General features: G+C 37.8%; 1 protein-coding gene across 1 annotated transcript; it reads right to left on the bottom strand.

Annotated features, from left to right (window-relative positions):
* Positions 1 to 83: 83 nt before the first annotated feature.
* LOC144651017 (BBSome complex member BBS2-like) lies at positions 84 to 26011 on the bottom strand. The gene is made up of 18 exons (XM_078510868.1): positions 25560 to 26011; positions 21340 to 21555; positions 20650 to 20775; positions 17106 to 17168; positions 16205 to 16282; positions 12711 to 12815; positions 11118 to 11204; positions 10629 to 10764; positions 9933 to 10072; positions 7898 to 8214; positions 6941 to 6982; positions 5686 to 5770; positions 5270 to 5401; positions 3347 to 3421; positions 2779 to 2841; positions 1800 to 1912; positions 971 to 1119; positions 84 to 753 (listed from the first exon to the last, which is right to left on the bottom strand). The coding sequence occupies exons 1-18, from the start codon at positions 25674 to 25676 to the stop codon at positions 653 to 655; spliced, it is 2145 nt and encodes a 714-aa protein (XP_078366994.1). The 5' UTR covers positions 25677 to 26011; the 3' UTR covers positions 84 to 652.
* Between the last annotated feature and the right edge of the window lie 1015 nt (positions 26012 to 27026).

The following is a 27026-nucleotide window of genomic DNA, read 5'->3' as shown; positions in this document are numbered from 1 at the left end:
GGGTGTAGTTCATTCGGAACTGAGCGAGTTCCAAAACCTTGGGTTGCACTCTAGTGCAAGTTCATTTACATTCGCAGACACCATGCTCTTAAACACTCCTTTATTTAGTGTTCACATCCGTTATTAATTATTATGCTGCTTTGTACATTGGTGGTGATATTTACAACTGAACAAGGTGTTACCTTAAAGTCTCTATTCATCCGAGCAGGCTGAGGAGAGAAGGAGGGGCAGGCTCCTTAACCTTGTCTGCAGAACAGGTTGTTGAGCGGGGCAGATCGCGCAGTGCGACCCATCTCTAACGCTCCGCCCTCGCCCTCGCGCATACGCGTCCTTCCCAGCTAAACCACCTGTTTTGCACAGGTTACCTTTACGCTCTTCTTTCTTCCCTCCCCAGTCTTACAGCTGTATTTGTCAAAAAATTCGCGTCGTCGGCAGTGGCAAAGACTTTTATAAACTAGCGCAATCTACTACAACCACTAAAGGAAACATTGGTCGTCTTGGCCAATCAAATGGTGATTTGGCGCGAACGAATTCTCCCGCGCATTTCATCTACTACATTAAACTACTTTCACTTATTTGAGTTCCAAGACAGTCATTTAAAAACATCTCTATACAATTAGACACATGCTGTAGTTTTTGAAACGTCCCAGTTTTACAGCGATCCTGCTTTGATGATCTTGAACAAGCCGTTGACATTGTTGTTCTTAATGGCTTGTCGGCAACCTGCAATAACTTGAGCTTTTCCTCTGCCAACTGCAAAAAAGAACAATACTAATCAGGATAAACATTCGTCTTCTCAACTTTTTTTTCATAAGACAAACTATCGGATCTATCATTTTCCGTTTGCGTCTCGAATGTCTCTGTCAAAGTGATTTTGTTGTTGCAAAATACTACGGCGCTAAAATATCAGTCTGTCTGTCTGTCTGTCCCCGTCCGTCCATCTGTCGGTCGGTCAGAACAAGCTATTTACCTCTGAGCTTGCCAGCTCGTTGAATAGCCTGATTGACAAGTTTCAAGCACGAGAGAAGCTCTGTGTGATTGTTACATCTGATCTTGTAGCCATTGATGAGATCTCTGTTTAAATCATATAGTTCCATGTAGCCTTTTCTCATATTTTTCCTGATGAAAAGTCAAAATCGAAAATAAGAGACAAAATAATGGAGAGCGGGTTGCTCATTTTTTCAGACAGTGGCTGGTTATCGAGCCTAGCAAATACCACCTAATACGTCACAGCGATTTTGCGGATTCTTGATCTAAACTGTTCGAAATTTGTGGTAGGCAACTTAACCCACGAAAAACATTATCTTTGAACATCTAAGGGAAGATAAAATCTTCATTTGCAGATAGAAGCTACGGCTTTAAATATCTATTTTTTTAAGATGCGCGTAAACAACTTGAAAAAGTAAGCCTTTTCTTTTTCAAGTTGCAATCCGTTTCCTTCCTAGCCATCCGCTGCCAAAGACGCTCGTTTACAGTTTCAGTGCTCTAATTTAGAAACTTTTAATAAAAACGGACCATTATTTTTAGGTTTCCTACGACGCAAATATATATTTTGGCTGTTCAAAAATTTGTTAAAATCCGTGACACAGTCTCTTTAATCACCGTTACACAATCACACAACCCCATTACAACATGTAGTTTCGTGAATGCTCTTAAGAATGTGTAAATGTATTAAAATTGTCTAAACTTCGTTGCAAATGGGAAAACGTCCAGGCAGAGAAGGAGTACTTCCATAGTCCAGTGTACTAAACATTAGGCCTCTGTTCCTTCACCGGCGGAAGAAAGGGAAGGGAACTTACATGTCTCCCATTAATCTGGCATCTTCAGCTCTTACTACCAAGCTTCTTATCAAGTTGGAGTGATCTGCCATCTCCGCTGTCAGTTTTTGTCTCACAGCATGTAGCTCATCCACCTGAATAACAATAATGACACGTACATAATTTTAGTTATGAAGGTAGCAGTTTTGTTTTAGAGCGGACATCACTTATAATATCAAATTATTAGCCGTGAGCACGTCGTTCACTTCAGGTCATGAGGGTAAAGCTGCAATTATTCCACGAGTGCGCGTTGGATATGAGATGGTGGATAGCCAACTCGGAGCTACGCGCCTCGTTGGCTATATCGATCTCATATCCAACAAGCGCGAGTGGAATAATTGTTTTATTAAAAACGCCCAAAGAATTGCAATATTTGAGCTCCCCAGCTGTTTCTGTTGACGCGTATAGGCTACCGTATTTGTGGTCAATGGTATATGAGCTCACATACCATTGCCTGTTAACCAATCAAAACTCAGGAATTGCAATATACCATTGCTAGTTTTTAATACTATGGTGGTATATACCAAGGAGAGAAAAAAACAGATAATATACCGTAAAATTCCAAAATAAGCCCCACCCCACCCTCGAAAAAAGCCCCCTACCCCAAAATTAAACAAAAGCTAAGCCCCCCCCACCCCCCAAAAAAAAACACCCAGACGCAAAAATCATTCCGAAAGTAAGCCCTCCCGAATATAAGCTCTTGAGCTCTTAATAAAAAGACATAACTTTTTTCCGATTTCAAGCCCTTATTGTAGTAATTTTATGTAGACCTGTAAGGTATCTTTTCTTTTTTATGGCAGTAGGACTTGTTTTGGATATCATATCGTTACGTTTAGAGAGTTTTACCATGTGGTATCCATGTATGCACCAAGAAATGTTTAGTCTAGACACAGTATCTCGTGCAAATAGAAACCACAGACTTTTGAAAGGCACATTTTCATCCGAAATTTTTGTTTATCACCTTTAGCAACACTTCTCGAAGTTCTTCCAATTGATCAGGATATTCTGCTGTGGTCTGAAGATCCTAAAATAAAATCTTCAATGTTAGTAAATGGATTGTCTACTCGAAGTTGGCAATAAATGAGCTGAAATGCCTACTTGCCGTAAGACACAACAGTTCTAACAGTTTCTTTATTAACTAATTCTCTAGCAAATTATTAGAAGCTACGTCACAAGTGATTTTAATTTAATGTACAAAACTGCTTTCAAATCAAAACAAACCTCACAATAATAGTCTGTAACATTGTGAAGACTTAACAAAAAATTAAAGGAAGAAGGATGGTTAAGATTAGAAAAGGACAATACAGATTACGAACAACACCCTGCTCATTGAAGAGCTCGTGCTTAAATCAGCATTTAAAATATCATACTCTAAGTTGAAAATTAATTCAAAAGGGAGTGTCTGTTGAAGAAATAATTAACGTTTATGCTAACTTTTGGTTTCTATATTCTGTTGTTGTGGGAGAACACAAAACACGAATGGAAAACACTTGATTTTTACAGAATTTCTTGTTTAGCATGGTAACTACCTCAATCCCCAAGAAAGATGCAAGAGCTTGAATGATGTCTCCTGCTAAATCCATGTCATCGGTCTTAATAGATATCTGAAACAACAAAAAATATCTCTTAATTCACACTTTTATAGTCTAGCTACAACTACAGATAAAAGTGTTGGGAAGGTTTGCACTTTTGTTCTCCCCCTTCCCTCTCCTACAGTAAACACCTGCGTGTAAGTACCTACAATTTTCTAAGTTTGGCAAAATAGGTTCTTGTATTTGGGGGTAGTTATTGGTAATTTAGGCTAAGTAGGTTCTTAATAAGGTTCTTAATTTCTAAGGAGGAGCCATAGTTTTTGATTGTACGAGAAGAAAAAAAAAATGGGTTTGGTCCTTCATTATGCAGCATTTATTCATAACTGTATTGCTTCAAGCCTCATGCAAGGTCCAAAGGAGACAATTACAGTCTATGTGAATCTGTCTTTTCTTTATTTGTAAATACAGTTTGGGATGTTCTGTTAAAAATGTTCATAAAAATTTTCTATAACCCACATATAAGAACCTGTTAAAATTTGCTTGGCTAAACAGGTTCTTATATTTTGGGGTATTAAAATGGCAAATTTCTGCCAGCAGGTTCTTAAACCACTAGGTTCTTACACGCGGGTGTTTACTGTATTCAATATGGTTACTAACACAAGATTGAAATGTGAGCGGTTTCCAACAATGAGAGGGAGAGTGAGGCATGGGGTGGGGGGGGGGGGGGGCTCTTAAAGCACTTCAAAAAGGCTGTGAATGGTGGGTACAATACATACGTATTTTTAGAACCTTTCCAACCACTGATGTCAGTGGTTGTAGTAAATAATACCATGTGTTAAAAAATGCAATCAAACTTTACAACATGGAAATAGGAGAAAGGATGGAAAAAAATATCCATTCACTGTTTGTTGCTTGTTCACAGGATACAATATTTACAGCTGTCAAATAGATAGTGAGTGACTTTGCCACCCAAACAGAAATTGAAAATTCAATAAATGTGTTTCAGTGGGGCATACAATAGAAAGGAGAGTCAAGCTTGAATCACACAAATTGCTTTGTTCTGGGGTGTCCCATTGCATAACTTGCAGCTCATGATTTTGTATCACATGCCTATTCAATATTCAACTTTTTCCTCTTCCACTTGCCATAAATGCCTAACCTTAAACAAATATCCACCAAATTTGTATGTATGACTGAGGCATATAATCGTGGCCAATTCTAAGTCAAGCATGCCATTTACACTGTCTCATGGATGATACGCAAGACATTTCAAGTGTTATTAAGACGGAATCCACTAGGAAGTCGAGTAATATTTATTAAAGTTGGACAAAAATCAATTTCCAGAATAATTTAAATCCTATTGCGTTATTTCCTACCCTTAATAAAAGGTAAAGATGTAAGTAATTATCCGTGATAACACCAACAACAATTTCTTATTAGAGTCTGAGAAAATGAATTTCAAAGTTCACAAGGTATGGGCAAAATCTCACGTGTAGCCATTTATTAAATTCGTCTTAAGCGATTCAGTGGAATTCAGCGGAACTTCAAAATGTGTTTTCGATGTGTGGTGTTGTTAGAAAAGATTTCTTTTGATAAGATATTTGAAGCAGTAACAAAAAAGTTTGCAATAAGGTGGAAATAATTCTGGTACAACATTTTCTTATCAGAATCTGAGAAAATGATATTTAAAGTTCACAAGCTATGGGCAAAAGCTTACATCTTTTAAGAGGTTCAGTGGAATTCAGCGGAACTTCAAAATGTGTTTTCGATGTGTGGTGTTGTTAGAAAAGATTTCTTTCGATAAGATATTTGAAGCAGTAACACAAAAGCTTGCAATCAGGTGTAAATAGTTTTGGTACATAATTTTGTCCAATAACTACTCGAAGTCCTGGCGGATTTCCTCTTAACTCAATTGCTTACATTTCCACTTTGGTCCATTTTGATCGCCAGTGGATTTCCAGTCCTTAACGATAAGAACATTATATCCAGGTCTGTGTCTTTACTTTCTATCTCTTCAGGGAGAAGGAAGTTTTGATTAAGCCACATTATCACCTACACAGGATCAAAGAAAACAAAATAAGTTGGTCACTATTATGGCTATTCTTTGCATGCAATGCGTGCCTTTATATATTGCCTCTACATAACCAATCGCCTGCACTGTTTGGTTTCTGTAATTATGATATATTTAAACTCTTCATGCACTGTGTGTGTGTAACATGTTAGATAAGAGTGTTATTGCATTTTATTTGTTGTGGTTCAAATAATTTATCTTTGGTTTCAAAATGTTTTAAACCAGCTTGCTTTTTTTTTGTAAAGCACTACATTGCAGAACCTACCCTGTTCACCCTTTCATTGATATGGAAGGAGCAATAGGACTTGGGCTCAGCGTAACCATCTGGGCATGGAATATACAAAGTGAATCTAGGAAATAATAATAAAAAAAGATTTCCATGAAGAACTTTCACATCAGCAAGTACGTGCGATTCATGATTATTGCAGTTAATACATGAATCTAGCTGTAGATAATGGACTCTTGTTGCCCACAATTATTTATGATCACGACATGTGTTCACTTGTAAACTACTTTTTTTTTTATCACTAATGTTTTTGCTGGTTTGAGAGAAGGTTAGGAGAAAAGTAGGTGGTCATAATTTCACGATAATTATATAACCTCCTCTCCTGTGTATTGTTTAGTCATTAGAGCGGTTTTCACTTGAGTGTCGAAAGTTAATTGCGTTTGCTTTGGTTTTGCATTACTACACTGAGTGATTGGCTGAAAAATATCGCGCCACTTTCTCAGCCAATCAGAACTAAAACCAAAACCAATTGTGACTCGCTCGCGCACGTTTTCCCGCGCTTCGTGCCAGCTAGACATGTATTTGCTTGAAGTCTTGATTGGTTCACTGGATTGCCTGTGTCCTTTGTGATTGGCCTAGTAAATGTACTGAAGTTGACTTTCATCATGAAGGAAGGAGAAACCATAAATACAGGTATTCATTTCTATTGTGCTAAAATGAACTTTGATCAAGCAATGGTAAACTACCACTATCTGTACACTTTTACAATTCTGTAGGACAGCCTTTCCTGAAACATCTTTTTACCAGCCTTGTGATTTGCAGTGTAACAGCTACTTTGCTCGAGCATATAACACTTTTATTGTGGTTGGGATTAATGGTTATCTTTAGCAATTTTACTGCAGTTTAGCAAGTGAGCAGAGTTCTACTCATTGAAAATTAAATTCGGGGAGCAGGGATGGCGCAGTGGTGAGAGCGCTCGCCTCCCACCAATGTGGCCCGGGTTCGATTCCGGCCCGGTGCCATATGTGGGTTGAGTTTGTTGTTGGTTCTCGCCTTGCTCCGAGGGTTTTTCTCCGGGTTCTCCGGTTTTCCTCCCTCCTGAAAAACCAACATTTCCAAATTCCAATTCGACCTGGACAGAGGACCCGCATGAAAACCAGCTAGCGCTGATGTGGCTTCCTCTCTAAATATAGCAATTTTTTTTTTTTTTTTTTTTTTTTTCAATACAAAAAAAACCCTGCAATCTGCTCTCCACCTTAACCTCTGGAAAAAATTCAACATTTACTTGTCATACCTTGGGAGTTGTCTTGTAAGTTCAAAAACATGGAAGTGCGTGCTGCAAAGAAGAAACAAGATGGGATAGGGTTAGCCAGGTTATAAATAATAATAATAAAAAAAGGTCTGACTTGCCCTTGTTGCACTCATAAAATAAAGAAATGCATCCAAGTGAGTATGTTGTTAGAAATACTGTGGAATTTTTAACAAGTTTCTGCCTTCACCCTTGGAACCCTTCAGAAATGGAACACCAACTGAAGCCTGAAGTCATTGCACACTGTGCAATTAACAATGTGACACATTTATTTAGCTTTTTCAGAGTACTGGTTGATCTTCCATCATCATCACCTGTCCTTTTAGTACCACGCGATGCATAAAGCCTTGACTGGCTGTGACTTCTTAGCCTTTACATGTACCTTATTACATGAGATTTTCGTGACATGTTAATTTCGCGATTTTGTGGTGCGCATATTTTGCGACGCTTAAAGTTCGCGATTTTGCGAAAATTTTGTATTTTGAATCACTTTAATTTTGTGTTTAGACACAATTAACATTTCCTTGGCAGTATTATTTAACATGCCCTTGAATTATATAAAACGACTTCATCAAAGGAACAATAACGTCAAAATTAACAAAAACGCAAGGGCGAGACTTTCCCGCAATGTTTACAAACAAGTAGGTCGTGCTTGTACGTGCATGAGGTATAGTTCTTGAGTCAATTGACGACAACATCCATTTACATTGAAAATTCCTTCCTTCAGTGGTATAAAACTTTTTTTCTTAATTGTTGACATAATGTGAGTCACTTAATTTTCGCGACACTTATTGTTCGCGTCACTTTAATTTCGTGATTTTTTTGGAATCGCGAAATTCACGAAATTAACGTGTCGTGAAAATTTCATGTAATAAGGTAATAATCATTCACAAATTTAAACAAAAAAAAAATCACTTAAGAAAACACATTCTGCCTACAAACCTGGATTTCTGGCCAACAAAAGCTTTGATGTGAAGGTCAACAGGAATGTCTTTGGGAGGATACACTGGAACCTGAAGGGCTGATTTTAAGTTTTGTTGTGAAGGATGGACCACATGACTCTCTCCTTCAAACACTCCCTCCGCAAATATCATGACAGTTCGGATGATAGTGTCGTTAGTAGTTGAGATTGAGAGTTCCACATGAGGCTGAACCTGTTCACTGCCTGGATTTACCAAGAGGGATGTCTGTAGCTGGGTGTTGGCTGGTATGATTCCCATCTGCGACTGGTCGACCTCCTGACCTCCGGCCTTCCCAACCTTAAATGTTTAAAAAATAAAGTATGTTTCTGGCTTAGGAGCTGGAAGTACATGTATTTACTACGCAACTGAGTGAAATACTCTACATTATTATTTTCTCAGAGGGCACGGTAACGAATCCTGCAATCTGATTGGTTCTAAGGGCGGGCAAGATTCTCCTATCTCTGCCCACGGGCCACGGTAACGCTTTCGTGAGTTTCATTTCGCGGCGAGACGAACGAACCCATGACAGTTTTGCTTTCCAAAATGATTTAAATCGATGTAGTTGCTCACCAACCGTTGTAAATTTGAAAGGGAAATTAAGCAGTGGAATTAAAGGCCTTGAAGTGCTCCAAAAGGCGAGTATTTATTCCCTTTAGTGACAAAATGAAGTTATAGTTTTATGGCCGTGATTTGCCGATCGTTGTTTGTGCATTCGCACTGATTTTCACGCCATTGCGGTTAACTGCAAGTCGCCGGTTTACAGACTCGATTTATCCTTTCAAACACCTTGCTTCTCTGCTACTTTTCTCCAAAACCGAATACTGCTTATCGCCATTCAAGAAAATGAGATGCTTTATTAAAAAACAGTCAAATTAATTCTCCCAATATTGTGCCGTCACTGTGCAGGCGACCAAACTACACATTTCAGCTTCATTCAGTTTCACTTTCGCAAACTTTTTGTCAAAACAGAATACTGTGGGAATCAACACAGAGGTTTTTGACTCGTTAAATACAAATGTAAATAGCTAAGTGATTTCCAGTCCGAAAAGTAAGTTTAATTAACTTAAAGAACTCACAAGCCGAAATGGAGTTAAAAGTGTTTCGCAACTCGCTGATTGCTCCCTTCTACATTGTGCTTTTCTATTATTTCAGATGCTTTTTTTCTTTTTTTTTTTTTTTCAGATGAAATTTTTCTTGAGTACTGTTCATTTTAGTGAATTTATTTTGTTTGGCAGTAAGCTCTTATAGCAAACAGATCATTATTTACTCTTGCCGTAGCTTATGGCGATCGACTCAACATTGGATGCGCGCGTATATAAATACAAACACATTTGGCAAGAAAGTCTTTGTAGGTTTTTTAAGTGTTTTTTAATCAAACACATTAAAGTAGGAAAAAATAAATAAGTTATTTACCGGCTTAGGGTCGGTCCGTATAGTGAAAAACTGTGACCTCGGCCTCGAAAATGCTGCCCTCGGCCTGCGGCCTCGGGCAGCATTTTCGAGACCTCGGTCACAGTTTTTCACCATACGGACCTCCCAGCCGGCAAATAACATATATGTACTTAGGGTCTAGAGTAAACTAGTCTATTGGAGGTTACCCATGACATTTTGTCAACACTGTCAACCACGTTATTTCAACATGACAGTGTCAAAACCTGTTCACGGACACCTGTGGATATCTCGTTATTAAACAGTACGTGGCTTATTTGGTCCCCTGCTCATACAGCCAGTAGCATGAAGCCACACAATAATAATTCAAATCAAATTGCAATCTTTGAGAATTAAACCACATATTCATTTCAGGAATATAATACAGAAGTGAACAATAAAATCAAATAAATAATATTAATGAATTCATGTCCCATTTTGACTGTATTAATCCACCTTCAGTTGTTAAAATGTGGACAATTTTGTGACCCCTGCAGTGTCCACTGCATTTTTATAAACTTGGTTAACTGTTATCACAGAGTGTGTTTTTTCTTGGCAGAATTAAGAAGAACAGACATGATCGTTACCCTGGCGTTTTCTTCATAGTTTTTTAGTTCCAGTAGCAAGTTTTGTTTCCTCTGAGCCAAGTCTCTAAGTGCGTCTTGCTCTACATTGACATCCATCAAGTTCCCCTTCATCTCAGCGGTCGCTGGCAAATAACCACGAACTAAAACAAAGAGCAAAGAATGTTTTACTTTATGGAGTAAAAAAAGCCTGCACATTACAAACCAAGCAGACAAACAAGAATTTCGTCTGACAAGTTTTTTTTGCCAGATGCAGAGTGGACGAGTGGATTAGAGCACTGGACTTGAAATCTGGAGGCTGTGGGTTCAAATTCCATTCTGACCAGTAGCTGGTGTTGTTCACGGTAGTCCCGAATTCATATCCTTGCCCACGCCTGTAAATAGCCAACTGGTCTGCATCCTGCCAGTTGGGTTTTTAATCATGTTATATTCATTTACAATTATATTAATTTTTTTTGTTAATCAGTGTTTGTTTACATTGGCCCTGAAAAGCCCCATTCAGGGAGTGGTCAATTAAGACATTAATTTTAATATTTATTTTTATGAGATTACTATTTTAGTTTCAGGTTTACCAACCACAAGCTGCCATAGAAAGTTGCTCAACAAGTTAACTGGCAAGACAGGATATAGGAAATTTTGATTTGTTTAATATTAACTATATATTAATTAACTATTAATTAATTATATAATATTAAATACCTTCTCCCTCCACTGAGCAACAAATCAGTTCAAGTTTGCCATCCATGCGATAGTCTCCTTCTAAAATACCAGCTACAGCCACAGGGAAGTTATCTTTGAAGATCACTTCACCTGTTCTGTCACTACGAGCATCAATCTGAAATAAGAATCAAAATAACTGGATATTTAAATTTTATATGAATACAAAAAATATTAATGAATACTTCAAGACAAATAAAAATACCACAAATTTTTGAAATATAAGCCTTTATATTTTCTCAATTTACCATGCAGGTGGGCTTATTTTTTTGAGGGGGGTGGGGAGGAGGGACCTTATTTTCAGACAGAAGTTTGCATTTCAAAATTCCTTTCATTAGTGTTTATTGGGATCTGTATACACTGTATTTTTGGTTCTACTATTTGAGGTATATATCAGAATTTTACAGTATTATCTATAATCACATGGTGCATTTGATTTAGATTGTGTAAATGTGATCAATGTTTCATTACCTTTCCATTTGACCAGCCTGTAATAAGCTCTGGCACTCCATCAGAGTCAAGATCAAAACTATGAATGGTGATTGCTTGGTTTTTAGACTACAAACAAAAGAATAAGAACTATTATGTGAAAAGATTAACTTCACAGTCTTGAAGAGTGCCCACCCAAGTAGGCAGGGATAGTACTTGTTAATTGTCACACAATAATTGTACAGTACTGTACACGAATAAATTAATTATCATTACTGCATTGTACCCTCAGTCTGGTACCTCAAAAGCAGAAATTTTTAAAGGAAAGCATGGAGTTTAACTGGAATTTTAGACAAGGTTTAGGGAATTCAAACCAAAAAACCTTCCATGGGAGGGGTATAGATATTTCCTGGAACAACACAATACAACAATTCATGACAAATGTTAGATTAAAGAAAATGTTTCTCAAACTACTCAGCCTAAATTCAGTTTTTGCGGGCCCAAGAGAGGCCCGCAACCCTAATCTTGACAGTGACCAGCGGATTGCGTATTACGCGTGCGCGCCACGTTTATAAAGGCTATCTGCAAACCGGAAGTTGAAAATTTTGTTCTTCCACTAAGAACGATCGGAATGCAAAAAATGTGTCAATCACGACAGTTTGTCATAACAACGGAAGAGAAAAATCTTGTCTCCAAGAGCGATAAGAATGCGAAAAATCAACAGTTTGTCACATTAGATCGAGGCTTCTGTCTTGCAGACATTACATTTTACAGACATTACGTTTTGCAGACGTTGTTTTATAGGTATTGCTTTTGAGAAGATCTGCTGTGATTGTATCACAGATGAACTACGGCAAAGCGAATGATTCCAACAACGGTTATTCTCGAGAAATTTCTTATAACACTGACAACAAAGCGAGTTTGCCGACGGAGAAAAATCGCATCTCAATTCACACCGCGTGCTCGACTACACTTCGCAAAACTGTCAATCAAAAAACAACTCTGATTGCCTTCTCTTAACTGCATTGAGGCCCGCACTTTCTAACCTGTGGTTACCACTAGTTTATAAATTATAATTAACATGTTATTAGTTATTTATTTATAGTTACTGTAAAAGTCATTGATTCAGAAATAGAACAGCAAAAAGAAAACACTATTACATTATGCTACTGACAGTATTGGTGAACACTTTTTGAGATGATTTAGATTTGAATTTAGCACTGGAGAAGGCTGTGGGAAGTGTTTCTATTGTGCCTTGGACGGAGCTATCCTAGCAATACAACAAAATGACAGATACAGTATATGATAGTTACTTAGACCTGTATTATAAATTAAAGGAGCAGTCTTTCACCAATCATTCTTGAGTTAATAATCCTTTGTATGCACCTGCTCTAGATGCATATCACCATATCACTAAAACCTGTAGACTGTTTGCCGTTATGGAGACTTTCTCACAGAACAAGGTCACAAAATAACTATCAGTTGTCATGGTAACTACTGGTAAATTATATGGTTGCCGTATTTCAAGATCTAAGACACTGGTAAACTGATTTTTAAGTAATGTTATTTAATGAGTAAATATAAAGCATGTATATTTTTATGAATCCAGTTGCTGAAGATTGATCTAGTAAATACCTTTATTCTCCAGTATCTTGCTGTTTTGTCATAAACTCCAACAGTGCCGTTTCCCAGTGCATAACCAAATCTTGACCCTCGGATTGGGTAAAGGGAAGTTACAGACTATACAGGCAAAAGAAAAATACTATAAATACAAGTAGATTACTGACTATCAAATGTACCAGAAAGGAATGATCAATGCACAGTTTGGCTTTAACCAACTCGAGACTATTCCCTAGTAAAAATAGGCCCGGAATTCCGGTGGAATTCCAGCGGAATTCCAGGTCCGGGGAGGATTCCAGGTGGAATCCGGTGGAATTCCGGGTAAGTGGAGCCCGGAATTCCGCAGTCCGGTGGAATGCCAGGTCCGGAGTGCGGAGTCCAGTGGAATTCCGGGTAAGGGGAACCCGGAATTCCAGAGTCCGGTGGAATGCCAGGTCCGGAGTGCGGGGTCCAGTGGAATTCCAGGTAAGGGGAACCCGGAATTCCGGAATCCAGTGGAATGCCAGGTGCGGAGATCTGGAGTCCAGTGGAAAACCGGGCAAGTGGAATCTGGAATTCTGAGTCCGCTGGATTTATATGGAGATTTTGTATTTCTTTGCTGCACCCAATGCCATGATTTTCCCCAAAATTCATTATGAGTGAGAAGAGTTCAATCAAAATGATAGGCCAAATAATAGAGCTTCTGACAATCTACACAATTTTTTTCGTCTGTACAATTATTGCATACCGTAAGTCTCAAAAAATACTTGAAGACATGGTCTAAATGGATCGTTTCCACTAATTAAGCTTAATGTCTTCGCTAAAATACAGTCAGCAGTACAAACAGGTACAAAGAATAAAACACATTTATTTATATTTGTCTCAGTGGCCACTTGAGTTCAACGTTTATAAAATGTAAATAAAATGAGATAGGTACATATTCTTGTGGCTTAGCAGCTTATCAGTCGAATGAAGCAGGTTTATTGAACGAGTGTGTGGTAGCTCCACGGCTCAACGCTGGTTAACAGTGGATAACCTTTTAAAAGAAACTGTAGATTAATGAAGCTCACTCTATTCCAATCCAACAAGAATGCACGTGCGGTCATGCAAACACTGTGAGTAAACAATAGACTTGACTCTTTACCGAATCAAACCGCCGAGCCACAAACTAATGTCCTGTGTTCAGTAGTTTATAAGTTCTTCTGCGATGGAGAAATAGTAAATCCAAGAAATCCTTTCGTTAGATCTTCATAATCTTAAATAATATTCAGTGGCAGCTCGCCGTTCGTTCTGTGCGCCAAATCTAAATCAAATCAAATCTGCTAAATCAAGAGTTGGATTGAGACTACAGCACACACTTACCACTCATTGCCCTTGTAAACAGGTTATGTCACTCATTCTTAAGTTTTTTGCTTCATTTATAAATATCAGCAGCGTTTAGTGATATTCCATTTACGTCCATATTTTGCGGGCGATGTCCGCCACACAAAGTCTGCCGCTGTCTGCAGTTTCTTGCATTTGCTCCTTGAAAGTCTGATGTTAGTAAATCCGCTCCGAAAATTAAATCGGTTTGTTAGTGTCAGTATAATCCTGGATAGTAGAAATCCTTGATATAAAGAAAATGTTTGTTTTCAAAGACATATTTTCAAACAAGCCATGAAAATTCTGCATGCTTTCACTCGGTTGGATTTTCGTGACAACACAAACTGAAACGTGATCTCTGACATATGAGACGTTTTAATCTAATTGGTCAACTTTGAAAAACGTGTTTAGTTTTCCGCCTGTAATGAGACCTGAACGTTTTATACTTGACCGTTTCTTTAAGCGGGAATCGTCTCTCCTGTTTCTTCATGTAATGTGCAGTTTATATAGGTAAACTCAATGTAATTACCTGACGTCTTTACATCGGAGTGGAATGCGTAGCGACGCCGTGTCTGTCCTGAAATGTTTCGATGTTTGAATCGATGTTTGAAACAGTTGTTCGCGTGAATGAAGTGGTCTCGTCAGCAATTGTGTTCAGCTATAAATTATTTCATTTCCACAAGAAATGAAACAAGGCAACGATACGATAGATCTTTGCATCGGTTTGTGGAATGCGAAGCGACGCCGTCTCTTTGTGCTGAAATGTTGTATCATTGCGTGAAATGAAGTGATCTCATCAGCAACTATACTGTGCATGTTCAGCAATTTATTACCACAAGAAATGAAACAACCTACGATCGATCAACTGAGAGGTAAGCACTTTTAAACAGTTTGTGTGCATGAATACAAATTAAATTAACACGGCGATTACAATCGCGAACAAAAACAGTTGGTCATGCGATCAAAGACATTGAATATCGCATCGTTTTATTATTTGATCTTTTTAATTCGCATGTTAAGCACAACCAAGAATAAGTGTATCTTTCTTTCAACTTTCTATCTCAAGTTAGATTCACTTAATATGTACATGTTACTGTAGAGTTATAAGAATAGTTGTTAGTAAATAAAAAGGTTGAAAGTTACATGTTGTGCATGTTTGTTTTTGATTTAAAATTTTTCTTTCGTTGCATTCATTTCACCGTGTGCAAAATATTCTTTGCATTTATAAGTACATTGAGAGTATAGAGTAAACATTGTAAGACTGCTTTTCTATTAAAAAAAAATCCATGTTTTCACTGCTCCAGTTCAAACAAGAAAATCAGTAGTGCTGCTAGCTAATTCCGGCGGTATTCCGGCAAAACTCCAGTCGGAAAAGCTTCGACCCAAAATTCCGCTGGAATTCAGTCCGGACTATAGTCCAGAATTCCGGCGTAATACCGGGCTGAATTTTCACTGGAATTCCAGCTGGAAAAGTCTGGAATTCCGGCGGAATGCCGGCAATAATTCCGGAGAAATTCCGGCCGGAATTATCATGAAAATTCCAGCTGGAATTGTCCGGAATTCCGGCGGAATGCCGGCAATAATTCCGGTGGAATTCCGGCCAGAATTATCACGGAATTCCAGCTGGAATATTCCGGAATTCCGGCGGAATACCAGCGGAATGCCGGCAATAATTCCGGTGGATTCCACCTGGAATCCACCCGGATACCGCCTGGAATTCCAGGCAAGTCCGGGCTGGAATTCCGGCGGGATTCCACCGGAATTCCGGGTCTCTTTTTACTAGGGTTGTAGCATGGCGCTGCCCTGATGGATGCTAATCTAGGTATCAAAGGCTACCAGAAGCATTTTGTTGGTTACTCTACCAGTTTGAATTGCTGATATCATGAAATAAAATTATATCTTCATTAATAATCAAGTCTGATTAGCTAATTGAGAGCACATCAGGAGTGTTTATTACTGAGTTTAAATTTACAGTATCACTCAAATTACATGGTAACAACTTCCAAACATTGTGATTCAAAACAGCCTTTAAGATCCACGATCTAGCTTTTTGCTAAGAAGGCAATTTTAAAAAAAATTCTGATTCAAGATTCCTGAGACTTGATAAAGAAAGTTCATAATGTGAATGAGATGTTTCCAAATTGAACAGTGTATGTGGATCTACTTACCTCTGTTTCTGTCATCTCTGCAATAATTTCATCTTCTTTGAACACTCTGATGTCAAAATCTTCTGATCCCACAAGTAACTATATGTGTACAAATATAACACATATGTCTTACTAGACATTCTAGAGTAAAGTATCACTTTTTACAAGTCTTGCAGTATTTTGGCAAGCCCATAGGGTGAATGAAAATACAAATGACAAGTTCATTCAGGTTACTGTTACATACAATATTTGTACAATTAGATCATTCCCAAGCCTGGTAGCCCATAAATGCCATCACTTGACTCTGATTTCTGAAGCATGGTTAGTGTCTAGGATCAGGGCTGTGCTCTAAGGGTGCCCGGGTGCCTCAGGCGACTAACTTTTGTCTTTGGGCCACTAGATAATCTTATTTCTTTCATACAAGCTCTATGCTGGGCACCCTGGATCTAATAGTTTGGAACCTTTGGGCTCCTAATAATTTTTCTTAGAGCACAGCCTTGAGGATTATTGCTACATGTATTCTCACAGGATAAGATGTCTGTATATCACAGGTTACCTCCATGCAAACATTAATCAGCATAAATTGTTGTCATGTGAAAATTAGAATATTAAATTCTCCATGATCCTGTGACAACAAAATTAATATTTACAATCTTTATTATTTATTGTACACTTGTTGCATTCAACATCACTGATCCAAGCAGTATGTAGGACACATGTCAAATATGAGTTCACCTAGTAAATGGCCCAGCTCACTACAAGTCTCTCGTAGCTCAGTGGTAAGAACGCCCAACCAGTATCTGGGAGGCCATGGGTTTGATTCTCATCTGGGACTCGGATTTTTTCTTTGTCCCAGGCTTGTGACATAATGAACATTTCATCTTCTAAAGTTTGTTATAAATTAATATTTAGAAGACTGTACCTCTAAGAATCCATCACCATTAAAATCACACATTGCCAAAGAGCAGACATTGTCTCCTGTCACCTGAATGGGGATGACAAAAAGGTGCTGTCAGATTCCCATGCAGTTATAGAATAATAAAACAACTGAAAAACTTGTACAAGCAGATCAAATCCAGAACATGCAGTACCACTCAAAAGTAAGTTACCATCCTCTCACGAGACAAGATTCTTGTCTCATAAGATGCAATTCTTATATCAAGAGGAGACACTCATCTTGCAAGAAGCTTTAAATAATTTAAAGCTATGAGTACATGTATGGCTTAGGGCTTGAACTTCTCTCGAGATTTTAACAACGGCTATTTGGGTTGGTGTTTAAGAGGAGATTTGTACAAGAATCCGACAACGTCCGGTAATGCTATGAAAAATTGTTCGCTTATCCTTTGCATGAAGGTAGTCCTTATTAAAACTAAAAACGTTATGTTGTTTTTTTCTTCAAATATTTTTATTTTTTCTGAGAAAAACGAAATTTTTTGATTTGACATCTAGACTCGTCTAGACTCGATTGAGAGGGTACAAATTGGGTTGAAAATTGACCATTTTCAATCGATTCGTATGTCAAAACCATCACGCGCAGAAAAAAATAAATACAACCGGTCTATTGCATGACTCTTCCTTGTCCAAATAAGCATAGTTTCAAGAGTTTTGGTTTAATCTAATTATTTTACGGTAAACAAAACCAGACTATTCTCACGCGAAATGAAAGTCGGTCGGTCAAAAGAATCGTCATTTTCACTATGTGCCTTATCTCAGAATTCCTTGAGATAAATATATTTCAACTGTAGAAGGATGATACTTTTAAAATATTTAAAGTTTTGTCTGGGTAAATGATTAAGCACTTGTCAAAAAATTATTCAAAATCGTACAAAAACGACACAAATCACACAAGCTTTCGAATGCGTGACCAAAAGTATTACCACCGTATTTGTTCATTAAATCAATTTAGTCGCAACACTAGCAATACCAAGGCATAAATCATAATAAATATGTTCACCTTTGCTTGATTATGATATCCTGTCCCATGCAATACGTTTTTTCCTGTCATTTCGTCAATGGCTTCCCGTTCAGTTCGCATGCCGCTTGTCGAATCCGTCTGCAACTGGTGAATTTGAAGCAACCACCGATACGAGTTTAACCAAATATGTATCGTCATGATTAACAAGCCCTTTTTGTGTTACTTGATTAAACCATATTTCAGGTTATAGCCGGCAAAGCGTTTTCGATAAGCCACTTTGCAGTGCCTGTTGGCCCCGTTATTATTCCAAGTGAAGTGTAAATTTGCATACTTTCGAGACAAGCGTGACAGTTTTTTATACTTAGGGGGTGGGGTGAGGAAGGATCTTAAATTTTTAGATGAATCAAATGTTTGAAAACGTTTGGGGATGAATTGTCACAAACTAATACCGTATTTTACATGGGGATGTAAAAGAATTTCACAACGTCAAACCTGACCCCACGGGAACAAGGATACCATTTTTATGGAATATGACATTTGATATTTCTCTTCCTACATCTCTATCTCCTTTAGAAGTCTTCCCTTTACTGTGATAAGCAATCTCGTGAGGAACTTTGCTTGTACTGGAACTTTTTCGCCATCCAATTCCAAGCTCGGATCGATGAAAGGGACAGATAGTAAAATCGCGTCGATCATACGAGCAAGGACTGCCAACTAGTTTTAAAAGAACAAGAAACTTCTATGAGACATCAAGTGCAGCGAGAACATGTGGAGTTTCCAACAGTTCACCAGACAACTGAAGGAAAAAGCACTTTACGGGGACTATGTTGTGCCGGTTGCTCCACAAATGGTTCGTGAGAAAAAAGAAATCATTCAAACATCTATAATCGAGTTTAGTAAATTTAATTAGTCTCGTCTCCTAAAAGTAAACAACGTGAATTCTCGCACACACAAGGTCAATTATTTTACTTTGTTGTTTTGGAGAATAACGAAGTACATAACTGAATTAAATGGTTTTTATAGAAGGAGCAACCAGCAATTAGTAGATTATAGACTACCACCAAACCGGAAATGAGAAGCAAACGACTTTTAGAAAGTCTAACTTTAATAGATTACAACACTTTTTCCTGACAGCGGCTTTTTGTCAATACTTTTACGGTTTTTCTCTCTTTGATTTTGAGCGTAAGCAGAACTTATAAGTAAAGTAAATCACGTAGCAAATACGAGTTTGTGACAATTCATCCCCAAACGTTTTCAAACCACTGATTCATCTAAAAATTTAAGACCCTTCCTCACCCCACCCCGGCCCCTAAGTATAAAAAACTGTCACGCCTGTCTCGAAAGTATGCAAATTTATACTTCACTTGGAATAATAACGGGGCCAACAGGCACTGCAAAGTGGCTTATCGAAAACGCTTTGCCGGCTATAACCTGAAATATGGTTTAATCAAGTAACACAAAAAGGGCTTGTTAATCATGACGATACATATTTGGTTAAACTCGTATCGGTGGTTGCTTCAAATTCACCAGTCGCAGACGGATTCGACAAGCGGCATGCGAACTGAACGGGCAGCCATTAAAGAAATGACAGGACAAAACGTATTGCATGGGACAGGATATAATAATCAAGCAAAGGTGAACATATTTATTATGATTTATGCCTTGGTATTGCTAGTGTTGCGACTAAATTGATTTAAAGAACAAATACGGTGGTAATACTTTTGGTCACGCATTCGAAAGCTTGCGTGATTTGTGTCGTTTTTGTACGATTTTGAATAATTTTTTGACAAGTGCTTAATCATTTACCCAGACAAAACTTTAAATATTTTAAAAGTATCATCCTTCTACAGTTGAAATATATTTATCTCAAGGAATTCTGAGATAAGGCACATAGTGAAAATGACGATTCTTTTGACCGACCGACTTTCATTTCGCGTGAGAATAGTCTGGTTTTGTTTACCGTAAAATAATTAGATTAAACCAAAACTCTTGAAACTATGCTTATTTGGACAAGGAAGAGTCATGCAATAGACCGGTTGTATTTATTTTTTTCTGCGCGTGATGGTTTTGACATACGAATCGATTGAAAATGGTCAATTTTCAACCCAATTTGTACCCTCTCAATCGAGTCTAGACGAGTCTAGATGTCAAATCGAAAATTTCGTTTTTCTCAGAAAAATAAAACTATTTGAAGAAAAAAACAACATAACGTTTTTAGTTTTAATAACGACTACCTTCATGCAGAAGATGAGCGAAATCCCTGTATTTTAAGAATTGCCGCAAAAAAACAATTTTTGTTCGATTCTTCTACAAACTTGCTCTTAATCGACTGTTTAATCCTAGTTTCAGATTTGTAGCATGAAGAACGGCTAGGAGTTTTGCTTCAGCTTCTTACCTTAAGATAATTAGGATGCTTGTCTATTGTGAGAGTCACCTTTTCTTGACAGACAAGAGTTTGCCCAAAGAGAAGGTCATTGGAAAATTACTCACATTGGATTTACTGCTTATTATTGTACAATTCATCACTAAACATTTATTAATAATCACTTACTGTCCAGAATTCATCATTTCCTTCAGAGTCAAATCCTTGAATTGAACAGTTTCCACCAACTATTGCCAAAGGATTCTCAAATGTTCCTAGCTTTCCTGTTACAATTGCATTTGCTCCATCTGCAATCTGTTTTTAATCAGTCAGAAAAGTTGAGATAAGTAATTTATAGAAGGCCAATCAACAGCTATTTTTTTTAATTCAAATGCCTAATTCCAGGTAAAAAAATTCACAATTACAGACTTGTAAATGTATGAAAACTGAAAACATTATTACAAATTAGATGCTTTCGTACATCTACAAAATTAATATGCTTGTAGACTTTTTCCTCAAATTTGATTGGAAAAATAATATTTCGCTGTAAAATTTTACTGTTTGTGATTTCAAAATCTTGAAGTTTTTAGAAATTAATAAAATTATCTCCAACTCCAATATTTTTAGCCAGATTAACAACCTTTTCAGAATGTCTGGAATTGAAAAGAAATAACTGATTTACAGTTAAATTCTGATAACTCGAACCTTCAAGGGAAATCGGAAAAGGTTCGAGTTATCAGAGGTTCGAGTTATCGCAGGCAAAATTAGTAAGAAAATGACCTAAAGGGGGATTGTAAAAGGTTTGAGTTAGCGAGAGGTTCGAGTAACTGAGGGTTTGAGTTATCAGGATTCAACTGCACTCCACATTAGGCCACTTACATCTCGATAGAAGAGATCTGAGTTGTTTTCCACATCATAGGCCAAGAAGTTTGTAGGTGTCCCAACAAGAAGAGTGTCGCACCCAGAGTCATTCAGCTGACCAGTAGCAACAGCAGACACTTGTTGGTTGATGTTCAAAATGCTGATATCATTATCATGACTTGCAATTGCTCTGCCTCCTTGTAAAGAACTGCTGTGGGGATTGTGGATGAAAACCTAATAAAACAACAACAAAATTAATGTACATTGCATAATATAAAACTTAACCTGCGATCAGGCGTTCTTTTTTCTTTTTACGAAAGCGAGAGGGAAAAAAGAACGCCTGATACATTTATTTAACCGGCCGCCAGCCGCCCCCTAATTTAAATAAACTAATGTGTCGTCGAACTGTCAAACCACTCTTTGTAGTTGGCGGCAAATTCGAGACTCGGATTTCCACAAGGCGTGAAAAACATCTGGAGAAAAATTGTACATATGTACAGCCTGTATTTAAACTTCGCCGTGTTGAGATAAAAATGCTTTTAGTAGCAAGGTGAGATGGCGCTTGTGAACATATTTTTATCAGTTGTACTGGATGCCGTCCCTTTATTTCAGCTTACACACACACAAAAAGGAATTCACCGACAAGAGCTGTTTTACGGCAGATAGGATCGATCGCTTTTGTAAACATTCCAACATCTCTGGAATATTGTTTTCGAAGACAAAAACATCTTCACGGAACCAAAATTATTACGCATTGTCTCTCACTCTATTTGTTCTGCCTTCAGAGAGTTACACTTGAAATCTGTTAGGGCTTCAGCTAACGTAATAAGAAACTCGTCCTCGCAGTAAACGTGACTCGTCTTTGCCATTACCAGCTTCTGACCGGAAGTCTCGTTGAAATACGACAACCAATCAGTCCACAACACTCCATTGAGTATTGTTTCTCGACCAATCAGACAAAAAACCAGAATCTGGCTTTTTTACATGACTTTCAACAAGCAAATGTATCATGCCCTCCTTCCCCAGCAGCAGTAGTAGGGAGGGAGGGTATGATTTCAGGTTATATAAAACTCTACTTATGCTACATCCATGGACAAAAGTTTTGAGGCACATCCTTTTTTGCAACACATTTGCAGCGTATTACTTAAGGGTGCTCTTCAGGAGGGTTTTTCTCCGAGATCTCTGGTTTTCCTCCCTCCAATAAAACCAACAATTGTAAATTCCAATTCAATCAAGGATTCGCGGGCCACAATGAAAACTACTGAGACACCAGTTATTGTGTTACCCAACAAAAGTCGTTTTTTTTTTATATTTAATATTGCAAGAATTTGAAGCAGCTGTTAGTACTACCTCCTTAGCTGTTTTGTCAAGTTGTCCCAGGTTACAATATATTTACCAATTGATGCATATCATTTGCATGTGTATATAGATCCAATGGTGGAGAAAAACACTACCGTGAGAGTCTTGCCAAAAAAAGCGCAATTCAGTAATGCTGACAGGGGGTAGCAGGTTTCGCACCCAATCAAGTTCACAACGTCCGAGTTCACACTTATATTTCAGAGTGCACTTTAACGTGGCTACGTAGTTATTCTAGGTGCACTCGTCCATGTCAAACTTTGCGTCATAACTTTTTCGGCTTTGACGCGATGGCTATGAAACTTTAGGAAAACTTTTGCCTATCATTCAGTAATAATATGATTTAATTTGATTTCACTGGTAATAAATATTTTTAATGTTACTGGCGTTTAAATGGACCCCACTTTTTGGACAAAATCGTGTCCAGTAAAAAATTTTGCTGATATATTTTGACTAAATTTCAGGAATCAGCTTAATATATTCACTTGATACATACCTTAACCCAGTTTAACCCTTTCACCGCACTAAACCGGAAAACCGGGATTCCGTTTTTCCACTGGAACGTACTAAACTACTTTTCCGGGAATTTGACCGCTTAAGATTTGAGATCAGAGACTAGGAACTAGGCTCCAAGAGCAGGGTCTAATATATTGTAAATTGAAAGCACATGGTCAGACTTCAAAATGGCGTCCTTGAATCGTGAAGTGAAGGAAAAGAACTCGATAAAAACATGAAGTGAAGACGCGCGAATCAACATTTTCCGCCATATTTTGATTGACTAAGAAGATGCTCTTTCTAAGAGTTAGAATTTTGAGGCCAGTGTTAAAACTTGGAAGGAATTATTTTCACAATTTGTCAATGGTAAATGGCTCGAGTTATTGAAGACCTCTTTGAACCTTGGATGCCAAGATCAAACCTGTATGGACTCAAACTGTCCTACCATTTTCTACAGTCACGTTTCCGTGTGGTTGAACAATGCGGTAAGAGTTGTACAAACTTTCCATTAATTTTCCGCTCTTTTTTTAATGAAATAAATGTTCTCATTTATCACGATGTTTTTGACTTGGATTTTCTTGCTTGTGTTCTATTTTTTGGAATACAAAAGCCTATATGAAGTGCACAAACCCTGTTTAAAAAATCAAATCATGCTATTTTAGACGGAAAGTTTGACATAGCTAGAAATTTGCCGTTCGGGGGGTTTTGTGTACTGGAAATAGAAGTGTGAAAGGGTTAAGGAAAATCGTTGGAGCAGAAGTCTGGAAAATCTAAGGTCATGTAAATTCAACTCTTACTTAAGAAATACGACAATTTTTTTAAGTTTGTCTTAATTACCATTTTTTGTCTAGATACTTATTATTCAACTCTCTGTGCTTTGTAAACCATTCAACTGAAGATGTGAGATGCTCTGTCAAAACATGTCTTTCAAACTTAAACCTGAATGTGACAGGGATGCTCTCAAATGATCTTTACATAATGCGGTAAGAGTTGTGCAGCATTTTCACTGTTTTTTGTAAATGTTTTGAATGAAATAAATATAACTGTTTTAATCTATTTGTTGACTGTGAAATTATCTTTGTAGTGATGTATTTTTTAGTTAGATACAATGTTTGTAGTACGTGCTAGCTTCGTTTGAAAAATTTGTGCACCATTCCTTCCTGAGAAATCACCATTTTCTAAATGGCCGGTGTTAGGGGCACTTTTCTGTCAAAAACGTGCGGTGGTGAAAGGGTTAAGTTTCCATACTTGACGTTCGTTGACGAAACAAGCCACGGACACCAATTTTCCTGAGAAGCCTCTCAAATGCTTGCTAAATCAGAGTGTTTAGCCGATTGTTGATCATACGAAATGTTAACCGACAACTGAAATTATAGTTTTCATTCATTAGCACCTTAAGGACTTTTTCACTGTGCTTTTTCTTACATTAACATAATTTTCAAGACTTACAAATTTCTTATCTTGTACGTTTGTTGTGGTACAGAAAAAAGCAAGTGAAGTTTTTAAGGAGAGTGTGAGATCACTCAAACGTAACATGAAAAATAACCTAATTTGAAATGTTGAAATTTGACCAGCAAAACTCGCAAATTTAGTCAAGCTTTGAAAAATTATTAATAAACAGAGATCTTTTAGATGAAATGCTACATCTTTTTTATTACTGCCTTTTAAAAAAAAGGACATCTGGGGGATTTCTAGCAGGGGGGAGGGGTTGGGCTTTAGCGGTCTGGGAAATCCAGTCAGGAGGGGGGGCAAAACTTTTTGCCATCTGTCGGGGGTGTGTGTATTTTTTCTGAAACAAACTCATCAAAAAGCTGGGTGCAAACTTGGACGCTGCAAACTTAACTGGGTGCAAAACCTCCTCCTGCCAGGGGATACCTGCAAACTTTTTACGAGTCAAAGGCATATTTCTACCCTGGGAGCAGGAAGACATTGCCAAGTTAAATTCTGGTCCTGTTTTCCTACACACAACCTCACCCTGTATGTCAGTACGTTTCCCTTCTAAAATCAGAGAATCTGGCAATGAGATACTGAAGTTTTGAAACTCAGACTTGGCATACTTATTATTAAACCATCACACTTAGGGTGGCTCTTTCTTACCATTAGTACTAGTATTGTAAAGAAAACAGTTATTTCTTGTTTCTATGGTAATAAAGAATGTACATGTATGGGTTTTCAGACCATTTTAAACGCCTTTACTAAACTGAGTTTACTAGCGTATTGCCGGCCCATAAAATATCCAGGAATATAATAATTGCCGTATATTTTCGTGCTTAAATAAGATTAATTGAGCTCTAAAAAGTTCTGATTTCGATGCAGAGAAATAAAAAGGAAGCGTAGGGTAATACACTTGACAATAAAACTTGCAAAAAAGAAAATTTTGAACCAACCTTTCCCGCCGTCGTACCCGCTGTCAAACAAGGATGTCTTCCATCGTACTTTCCCAACGCCGCAGTTCGAGCATGAATCTTGTGGCTCAGCTTGAGCGTAAATATTGGAACGAGCATGGCGAAAACCGGTAGTTACAAAAAGAAGGACATTTAGTTGATCACATTATCGAATCGAGGAAGAATCAAGAGGTCGCCATATTGCCATTGGAAACTGTAAATTATTATTGCGCAGCAGTCCATGTGCGCATTTCTTTTGTTCAGTGAAACGCTGAACAAGGATAACTTTGGGCGCTAAAGGTCGCGCTCGCCAAAGCACTGCACCACTGTGCACGGATTTGTATTTGTGCTGTCGCGACTCTCGCTATCTGGAAGTGTCTGTTGTTCGATTTCGTTTTAGTTTTCTCGCTTCATACAGTTAATTTTATAAGCATTTTCTTAAAATCGATGAATTATCCCTAGGGATAATCCTACGGAGCGCATTTCGACAAAGTCAGACAGTGTTGTATAAAGATCGAGAGAAAATCTCAGAATCCCGATATAAATTTTATTTTATTTGTTTAAAACAAAATTGTAGAACAAATAACAAAACTACCGCCATGTATAAATTTTAAGTTACCATTGTGTCGAGCACGTGTCAAAAATATTAGCTTATAAGAAAAATCGATTAGCGATGTTTAGATCAATCTAGATCGCGAGCTGTAGTTTGTACAAAAAACTCGTCTTTGAGGAAGTATTTCCGAATCTTACGCTTTCACTGATTAGCAGGGTGATCATTTTTGGAAAGTTCGCGCCTTTAAATGAAAGAATTAAGCTATATTTCAATTGTCCGTAGGACAAAAACGCATCGTGCTTTCACGACCTTCACATTGCAAAGTTCGGGGAAGAGAAGGCCCCAAAGGAATTGACGTACATTTGAACTTGCATCGACCAATCAAAATAGAGCAAGGTGTCAGTGCCATCCAATCAGAACAAAGCAGTCGTGGCGGTCTATTTGAAGCGTGAATCACTCAAACCGCATCTCGGTTTACAACAATAAAGAAGGTCTACGAATTGCGGGGTTCCTTCTAGGTTTTTGGCTCAGGATTTCCACGGATTTCCTCGAGGATGGCTAATGCCTACTTCTTTCGGTAAGGATGTACTTCTTCTCTTGATATGTGATCACTAGTTTCACCGTTTTGCTCAGTGAAGGTCAAAATACTTGCGATACATCACGTCGCAATTTCCGCGCCATTTTTGAAGTCGGGAAAAGTCGAGGTAAGAAGACAAAGCAAAGCCTTAATTTGGATCAAAGCTTGAACCAACATTACGATTTCGTTAAGCCATGATCTTATACTGTAGCTCTGGCTGCGAACGTACCAAAAACATTCTGATCAACCAATTTTCCATCCTTGATTTGTCCCACAGATTGCAGTGTTTACGTAAGTCTTACTCGTGGTTTGTCAGATTATGTCTCATGAACAAATCGTC

This window comes from Oculina patagonica, chromosome 4, assembly GCF_052425735.1.
Source record: "Oculina patagonica isolate OP01 chromosome 4, crgOcupat, whole genome shotgun sequence".
NCBI classification, from domain to species: Eukaryota; Metazoa; Cnidaria; class Anthozoa; order Scleractinia; family Oculinidae; genus Oculina; species Oculina patagonica.
Note: the sequence above shows the minus strand (reverse complement) of the source record. Positions and strands in the feature narration are given on the sequence as shown.

What these genes read in the sequence shown, in the direction of transcription:
- LOC144651017 (XM_078510868.1), bottom strand. Translation starts at nt 25,676, where the DNA reads ATGCTCGTTCCAATATTTACGCTCAAGCTGAGCCACAAGATTCATGCT. An exon ending in CAGAGATGACAGAAACAGAG is followed by an intron (nt 12,816 to 16,204) that starts GTAAGTAGATCC and finishes TTGCCTGTATAG; the next exon opens with TCTGTAACTTCCCTTTACCC. An exon ending in CAGGCTGGTCAAATGGAAAG is followed by an intron (nt 10,765 to 11,117) that starts GTAATGAAACAT and finishes TTCTTATTTCAG; the next exon opens with ATTGATGCTCGTAGTGACAG.